At 42.9% G+C, this 9,483-nt stretch overlaps 1 protein-coding gene across 1 annotated transcript; it reads right to left on the reverse strand.

Annotated features, from left to right (window-relative positions):
• Nucleotides 1-239: 239 nt before the first annotated feature.
• Nucleotides 240-9,279, reverse strand: tor4aa (torsin family 4, member Aa). Its single transcript, XM_073478693.1, has 3 exons — nt 9,146-9,279; nt 5,035-5,502; nt 240-2,471 (listed from the first exon to the last, which is right to left on the reverse strand). The coding sequence occupies exons 1-3, from the start codon at nt 9,149-9,151 to the stop codon at nt 1,614-1,616; spliced, it is 1,332 nt and encodes a 443-aa protein (XP_073334794.1). The 5' UTR covers nt 9,152-9,279; the 3' UTR covers nt 240-1,613.
• Between the last annotated feature and the right edge of the window lie 204 nt (nt 9,280-9,483).

Raw genomic sequence — 9,483 nt, forward strand, 5'->3', positions numbered from 1 at the left:
ACAACACACCTTATTTCACTTATTTCAATGAAAACCCAATCAAAATACCCGTTGACTTTAAGATGAGGAAACTGGAATAAGTGCATAAATGCTAACTGATTTCAGTGTTTTAGGACTCATTACAATACGCATATTTCCCCAAAATGTCGAATTATTTACTCAAAACTTTTCTCTTTTTTTGTCAATCAAAAAAGTGCTACGTCATGTTTTGCAAGCTGCTTCCAAGAAAAGTCCCACAGTCATGTTTAAACAGTGTCTTTAATTTCAAGGCACTCACTACATTAGTTTATATTAATAATATAAACTGATTACAGGACATTTACATATTCATGACTCATTCAATCTCATCAGACCAATAAAAATCAAATCTTAATGCTAATGCAAGTCTGTGTTGATTTTAAGTTTGTTGAATGTGAAAATGCAAAAATATCTTTCTTTAATAAATAAGCTTGTCAGGGACCACAGAGAGAGGGGAGGCCATGTATGCAGGCGAGATCCATCCTGCTACTAGCAGACTTAGCTTGAGGCTAAATGTCACTAGCTGCTAGCCTACGAGCTAAAGCAACTTTTGATATTATATCAGTTTTCAATGCCATATATTATCGAAGTAAATCCACAGGCTACACAATGAAGATTCTGTAGAAATATCTACAGAATCTGCTGACTTGCATTAGCATTATTTAAGGCCATGCTGCATTTGACATTTCTGACAAACTGATGCATGAGGCTATAAATATCTGAACTTCCCTTTTTTAAATGAATGAATATTTATCTTACTTCTACTATGTCTGATTGAGCTGCCTAATATAGATGTTGTAAACTAAAAGAGGGGTTAGAAGGGTTAAAGGGTCAGTTCTCCCAATTCATAAAAATGCATCTCAAATATACCTCTAGGGGCGTTTAGCCATTTAGATAGTTTTGTTTTTTATTTGTCCAGGTTTTTAAATCATCCATCTCTGTGAAAATCCATCCAATAGTCCAATAGTTGTTGAGATTATTCACTCAGAAATAGAAATGTTAACTTGCTTGTCGGGTTAAAGGAGAAGTCAACTGATAACAGATGTTAGCTGGATTCTTTAGCGCTGACACACGGGAGGCACTAAATGAAATCAACCGATAAAATCATGAGGATTGATCCTCTGAGGACCCTGATTATTTGCGCCATGTGACTCAACAGCAGCGTGTCTTTCCAGAAACAGTAGTCAACATATGAGCTAAAGTATTTTCTATTGAAGAAGCAGACCCTATAAAAACTGTTGAGAGCAGCATAAATCTCAAAATCTGGTCTGATAAAATCCTCAACTATCTGGATGGCTGGATTCCACTAGAGAGAGGTTTTTCATAAACTGACCCGACCCTCTCAGGATTGTTTGTGGACTGGGTGTTTTCAAACCTCTTCACAGGATTCACACCATTTCCTTCAGCAGAGCTGAACGTCTTCACTGCCCTTTTCTCTGAACGCACTTCTCTTTTTTTTAAGTCTTTCAAAACTGCTCTTGAAAGCTTTGGCTCAGAGTTGTGCCATTCAAGTTTCATAAACATACGGTCTCGACCACACTGTTTCTTCATGGTTTACAGAATGTGAAACATCCAAACATTTCCTGCAGAGGATTTCACAGCAGATTCACTTTAGCCACCACCTGCTTGCAGCCTGTCTGGGAATATTCGTGCCCCCCTACCGCGGGGTAATATTGGATCTCCCCTGCGAGGCGCTCTATGTTGGTGTGATCCGGGTAGAAGCCCTCTCGAGTCATTTCATCCAGGAAGCACTCCATCACGTGACCTTTCTCCAAGAGGCCCAGAGGTAAGATGTCCGCCTCTGTCCACAGGAGGTGAAGCTTCTCCAGAGTGTTGCGTAATATCGGAGTCAGCTCTTTAACCAGGTTACTATGACGACCAGATGCTGACATTGCCATAGAAATACTGGAGGAATTGTGCAGCATATGTTTGGTGATGTGTGCATGACCCAGATTGCTCAGGAACAGGTAGATGGCGTTCAGGTATTCGTTGGACTGTTTGGAGGCCACGAGCTGCCACAGCGCGTCCAGGATCTCGCTGTGCATGTGCTCGGCCTCGTCGAAGATGAAGAGCGGGATCTTCTCCTCCTCCTCGGCTCGTTCGACCATCTCTGAGATGATAACGGAGAGGTCGCGGGCGCACTGCAGGGCGTCGGCCTCCTGGGGACAGTGGTGGAGGACGTAGTACTGCAGCACCAGCGTCTCCCCGACCACGGAGCGAAAGTGTCCGGCCAGGAGGCGTCCCAGGTGGCTCTTGCCGACACCGCTGGGGCCGTGCAGGGACACCACCAGGGGCTTGTTGTGGACGTAGGTGGACAGGTAGTCCTTCAGGTGTGACAGCAGACCCTCCACTGCCCCCTGCTGCCCAAACACCTCTCTCCTCAGAGTCTTATCCAGCCCCTCCAGGTCGTACCTGAGGACGTGGTCATCTAGGTTCTCTATGGCGTTGTACACCTGAAGAGAAACAAATGACAGAATATGATGAACCTACATAAGCAAACGAGACCAGCAGCGATAAGATTGGCTATTTCTTTATAATTAAAATAGTTATTCTTAAAGCCTACCTAGGCTGGATAAGTCATAAAATTAAAACTATATTGAATTGAGGGAAGAAGCTGCTCTGTAGTCTGGTGATACGACGCTAAAACAAAGTTAATCGATTTCACCATCGTCATCTTTTGACCACAGGGGGCGCCAGAATCAACAAAAACTAAAGTTCTTGCTGCTTTAACTGTTGGATACTAACAGGAACTAATACCATACATGCACCATTGAATGTCAGTTAAACTGCATCTTTAGAAAGTCACCGACACCTAAACCTAACGAAGAGAATAGAAAAATCTTTTTCCAGTAATTTAATAGTTTCAGAGTTTTTCCTGGAGCTGTTTCAGATGGAAGTCCTAAACGGTCAAACATTTTATTTCCTCCGTTTTTTCATGATAACAAGTTCAATTTTGTTTGTTTTCCCGAGGTCACAAGTTATTTATGTCATTGTGAAGTGTTGTTGTCAAGTCTAGTGTTTAAAATTAATCCATTATCACAGGAAAACAAAAGCTTGTTCCTTCTTGTAGCTTCAACCTGTCCATTAGACCAGTCAATTATTTATGGTAAAAATTCATTAAAAGTTCATATGTTTTGCTTTGAAACTCCCAAAAGCAGTGTGTATGTAACGGCCCACTCTTGTGAATCTTATGAAGTCATTTTTTCATGATTAATTATCTTGTTATATAGGAAAATCACATTTTTTTATCTGCTGACAGTTTTGTGTGTGTCATGTTTCCATTGTGAACAGACTGCATATTCAAAATCTGCTTTTAATTTACATGCAGTACGGACTGAAATCTACACAAAGCCTGAAACAACAAACGGGGGAAGTATTTACACATCTCAGGTATTTCATTACTTCTGCAATTTGGCCTTGTAATCTGCATCATTTGTATGACATGACATTGCAGAGTTTATTTTTCCGATCAGCTGCTGACATCTTCAACCTGGAACCAGGAAATACACTAGAACCATTAAAAACTGTTCCTGTTTGAAACTGAAATATAATCCCTTTATAATAATTCACAATAGACCATATTCACATGGCGGAAGCTAAAACTTCTGGGGTAATGTTGAGCTGTTGTGTTCCAGGATGTGGGTTATATAACGGAGGGGGAGGGAATCTGAGGAAATGTTATCTTCTTCACCATTTCCCCATCGATAAGCGACCGAAAAGATGATGGATAGTTAAAATATTGAGGGTAAAACAACAGTGTGGATAACCAATCAGCTAATGTTTAACTTCCAGGCTCAAATATTTTAGTATTAATTGACACCTTTCAAGCGTGACGTCAGAGGAAAATGGCCGCCCTGTCAACATGGTTTACGCTGCGGGACACACGCTACAAATATCTCAGCCGCATTAACGGAAAAAGGGCGGTGAGGCTTTACTGAACAGTGCCTGAGATTAGCTGATGACACAGCAGGTACCTGAGGCCTGAGTGACAATTGATCCAGTCTATTTTTAGTCTGAATAAACATCGACACGACCGAGCATGTAGAAAAAAAAAACAGTCCACTCTCTATTTTAATCCTGAATAGTCAGACAGGAACTGATTGCAAGACAAGTTTCTCACAGTCAGTAGTTACAGTAAAGTCTGCTCTACAAGTTCTGGGTGCACAGATGCAACATAACTAAGTTAGAGACACAGACACCGACCGCTCAACAGACTCCTCCCAAGGCATCATGGGAATGAAGGTGGACGGCTAACAATCATGCCAACGACAACAACGACTCTGTTTTCATCTTGCAAAATGAATAAATAATCCAGAAGACATTCAACGTTGGATTCCTCTTCATGGGTTTACTTTGCAAAGTCTTCAAATAGACGCTGCAGATCGAAGCTGGACTAAGCTGCTCAGATGAATACAGTCGCACCACAGTGATATCCCTCTGCAGAGGAAGTCTCTAACACGCAGCTTTCCAGAGATATTGAGGATTCTCTGTACGACATATTTCAATGTTGTACATGACATCGTCAGCCCCAGACAGTGACATTGTTACTGCCAAGAGTAATATAGAGGAAATACAGAAGATTATAGAGGAAATGAACCTGAACTACATCTTTTATTTTGTGTCAGCTGAACTTTTATTCTGTGAAGCCTAAACGTGCACGAAACTGAACTGAACTGAACAGCTGCTAAATATCTTGTTTTTCTTCCTACATTCCAGCGATTTAACTTGATGTGAAGTGATGTCGAAGGGTGTGTCAGTACACCGTGACATCACCGTGTACACTTCTGACTACACCCAGAACAGGTGACACACTGTTTTCAGCCTGGTTTTGAGCTCCTTAAACTTACTCAAGTAGATTTGGACCCATGTGACATCCTAACCTTGCTTCAATCGAAGGCACAGGCAGTTAAAAATATTACTTTATAATTAGCTGTGATACTTTTTTTTCCGTATGTATTTGAACACATCATGAGAAAGCCTCTGGGTCACAGTCACGGTTGTGTTCAGTCACTCTACCTGGATAAAGACGATGGCGAACAGCAGGTAAAGGCAGTACTTGGCCCGACTCTGCTCCGGCTTCGGCGGGGCCCTACACCCTCCGCTGTTAGGAAACAACACCCTCTTCCTCCTCCTCCTCTTCTTCTTCTGAGGGATGGAGGACAAGGCGGATGGCGTGAGCCCGTCGAAGGTGAAGATTTTGGGGCTGGTTCGTGACGGCGCTCCCGTGAGGGGCCCCGCTCCTCCCATGGACAGGGCCAGCTCCTGACGCCTCTTCTTCATGGCCTGGTACTTCTGTTTGATGCGGATGACGGCGCGTAGAGACGAGGAGAAGCTGGACAGACTCGGGGCCGGACTGCTCCTGTGATTATCATTACTCTCTTCTTCTTCTTCTTCACCCTTAGAAGAAGCCTCTTCGTCCATGTCTCCCTCCAGCTCTCCCTCTGTTACAGAGGCCGAGGCGCTGCTGCTGTCTTGATCACTCATCTGCAGAGAGGAAGAGAGACTTTAGAGCAGCTACAATCAATATCTTTTATTCTTATCGTGACAAAACCATGGTTGTTTCCCCGACTTCCTCCACAAATGAAAATGCAGTCATTATCTGCTCACTCTCATGCTGATAGAAAGCAAAACGGCCATGCAGCATTCTCCTAAACAACTGAAGTAGCTGGGGGCTTGTTTTAAAGCGTAAAAACCAACTGAAAAAATCATCTAATGGCTCCACACAGCTCCTCCAGAGTGATCCAAGTCTCTGGAAGCCCTGAGACCCCAAATTGATTTGAAAAGACGTTGGTTAAACCCTTTTAAAGCCGAAACCTTCACTGTAGCTGCTGAGCTAAGAGAGTTAGCATGCACCCTGAAATGAACTGGCTGTTTACACATTATCAAGGGTGTAAATAAGGTTTTTCCCAAATCAATTTGGGATCTCAGGGCTTCCGGGGACTTGGATCCCTCTGGAGGAGCTGTGTGGAGCCATGTTATGTCGTCTTTGGTTGTTTTTTTACATGTTAAAACAAGTCAGTTGTTTAGGAGAACGCTGCAACGCTGTTTTGCCGTGAAGCTCAATGGAGGAACTGTCTTTCGAACGAACTACACCTGCCGACCATATACTATCCTCAAATTATAGACGAGAGGCTCGTGCTCGTGACAGTGTCGCATGTTAACAGTTTCAGAACAAGTCTCCGTGTTGGTTTGGTTTGAAATCCTACAGACTGCTGAACAGTGAAGTTTGTCCAACCGTGCTCCAAAATCACCCGTGCGGACACGTAGCATTAGCTTAGTGCCCTTAAAAGGATCTGTGGATTATGTTGAGCAACCGAGAGATGATTTCCGGGAAGACACGTTGCTGCGCCATTAAATTGAAGGCCGACACCTCTGCAGCTGTTATCTCTGAAACTCAACGACTCATATCAAAACAATCCAGACTGATAAACAGCTTCACAGGTGAGAGGATCGATGTTTGATTTTGTAGTGAACTGTCCCTTTAAATCGAGTATTTTATAAAATACTTACAAAATATTGCCACAATCCAGCGACATGCATCTTTATTGTGAATATTAAAGCCATGAGGGATTTTTTTACTCGCAGCAGCCAATCAGAAAAGACTTTTTTGTGGTCTAACCATCCTCCGATCTGTTATCAGATCTATCAGCGACACACACACACATACAAACACACACACACCGAGGCCTGCACTTCTCACCACAAACTGATGGTTGTGTTCTCACTTTAAGTACATTAAAAGGGACGTATAGCTGCATACGGTTAATGTATGTCTGGTGAGAAAGGCCGGGCGTCGCTGACAGTAAGAGGAGAGGGAGTGTGTGAAATTGGTGGAGGTGCAACACTGCGCTCATTTCCTCTGGTCTGACGGGAAAGACCAAGATTAAAATACCACAAAGATGAGAAAGGACGGAGACAAAATTCTTTCAACTTCATGACTAATGAAAATGTGATTCAGTCTGAGAGGATTCTGGGTAAAAGTACTGCCGGATCATATTTCTAAAAGTGAGGCCTGATAAGATATCTTCAGATCACATATCACTCAGCAGTCAGATGTTACATTTCTCTGCTTTATCAGGTGACATTTGACTTGTTTTTGTGTAATTTATAACCAGATCTACTGGTCTATCTATTTCATGAGGTGCACAGCTGCTGGTTTTCTTCACACGAGCTATTCAAATCAAGAGAAAATTACTTGGAAACGTTCCTGCAGAAAAGAAGGAAGTGAAATCCCTTCAAGAACCTGAGCTGGCTGCAGAATAACGCTGCCTGTGCAAGTTCACACAAATAAGCTTTGTGTCATCGACTCACTGAAAAAAAGTCAAAATCTTCAACTTTTAAGTCGAACACATGCGGTTCTCATTAAGTCGTAACCTCACATTCTTCAGGTTCGTCTGCAGGAACAGTCAACGTTATATATATGAAATACTCTAAATGTGACACCATGCTGGTTACATCATCTTCTTAAAAGGAGCAGTTCCCCCTAAAATGAAAGTCATTGGTCATCATCTCCTCCCTCCATGCTGATGCAAAGTCAGGTGAAGGTTCGTAGTCCACAAAACATTTCTGGAGCTTCACAGCAAGTAGCCAGAGACCGAAAAGACAACATAAATGTCTCCATACAGCTCGTCCAGCGTAGCCCAAGTCTCCAGAAGCCCTGAGATCCCAAACTGATTTGAAAAGACGATATTTACACCCCTGACGTGCGGTCGATCTCTTGCATTCAGCTCAGCAGCTACAGTGACGATTTCAGCTTTTAAAAAAGTTGTGAATAACATGTTTTTGAATTAATTTCTGATCTCAGGCCTGTCGTCACACATTTTGACTGTGAAAGCAGCTCATTACGACGCATATTTACGCTTCCTGTTCGGCAGCGACCTCTAGTGGCTGTCGTTATTATTGAAGCGGCAAAGGAGGACGTCAAGCGAAGCAGTATAAAGAGGACAAGAACGATTTCTATTCTAGAAGGAGCAACTGTGAGGTACCACTTTCCCCTCAGAAAAAGTGTTTCTGATTGTGATCGCTGTATCAGTAATGGAGTTATCTGATGTGTTTTCCTAACACTAACCACACTGTGAGCGTACGACAGAGGTCTGTTACGTGACAACTGTCATGTCGTTTCTGGAGTCACTGGAAAGCCGATCTACTCAGACGTTAGGTGTGAGGATTTGTTGGCTGGATGAGCTGCATGAAGCCGTTTTATGTTCTTTATCGACCGTTTTTTGGCGTTTTAAAGTCTCAATCTGCTTCAGTTGTTCAGGAGAACGCTGCAATGTTGTTTGACTGTGAAGTTTCAGAGGACTACAGCACTTCACCTGACTTTCCATCATATGATTGTTCATTTTTTGGTTGAACTGTTCCTTTAGAGAACATGAGGATGACTTTCTGTGTTTTTTTCAGCTTTGCAGAGAAAGTAGGAACTATGAGTTACACCCAGAGGAGGTTGGATCAACAACAAAATGTGCAAATTTACACAATCAATACTGCAGTCAATGAATCGTTCCACTTCTGTTTTTTTTTCCTGTTGCTGGCAGCGCAGAGAGAGGCAGGAGCACCACTTCCAGTTAAAATCGAACAGTGTTTGCATTGTGTGTGTTATCAGACTCTTGGCGCGGAGGCAGCCTCGTTTTTTTTTGTTAAAGTTATTAAATAAAACTCATGTCCGAGCCTCTTTTACATCAGCACAAAAGAATTCATTGAAAACTCTCAGGGGACAGAAAGAAAGATGGTATCAGTCTTTTCACATGCAGAGACCCGAAAGAAGCAGCTGCATACCAGGGATTTTAGAGCTCTGCAGCATTTTTCATGTTTACTGTGTCAAAAAACGACCTTTTCACGTCTCAAAATATAACTGCAAGAACTTCCAGATACTTGAAGCTCAGAGAAACACTCAGACACACCACCCAGGTTGAATGTTAGCGCCTCTCTGAAAAGCTTTTCTGTTTTTTGTTTGTTTCACTGATTCCTCCTGAGCCAGAGACAGGTACTGAAATACAACCTCACACCCAGCTGCACACACATACCTCACCCTGCAGGCTGGGTATGCAAAGCAAGCAGAAGGGGGGAAACAGACCAGTGAAGAAGGAGAAGTTAAAGCATGCAAGAAAATAAACAACAGTTTACTTACCTCCATGGTGGCTCGAATGTTCCCGAAGAGCAATAAGTTTAGAGGATCAGTCCATCGTGTGGGAGTGAACAGCTGAAGCAGAGAACAGCCTCACACAGGACGAGCAGCTCGACTCAGGAAGAGCCGTCCTATCTGTCTATCTTACCTCCGAAGCCTGTTCCCCACCATGTGCAGGCTCCTCCTCCTCTATTCTCTGGTGTTTGACACGTTACAACCCACCGCTGCCTTCATCTGACACTATTAACTCTCACCAGGGCCTTTAAAAAACTGCTCCAGTGCTTCTTGAACTAATAACAGAAGATTTACAGGTAGAAACCAAATCCTAACTTCAAAACCCC

This window comes from Pagrus major, chromosome 12 (genome assembly GCF_040436345.1).
Source record: "Pagrus major chromosome 12, Pma_NU_1.0".
Lineage (NCBI taxonomy): Eukaryota > Metazoa > Chordata > Actinopteri > Spariformes > Sparidae > Pagrus > Pagrus major.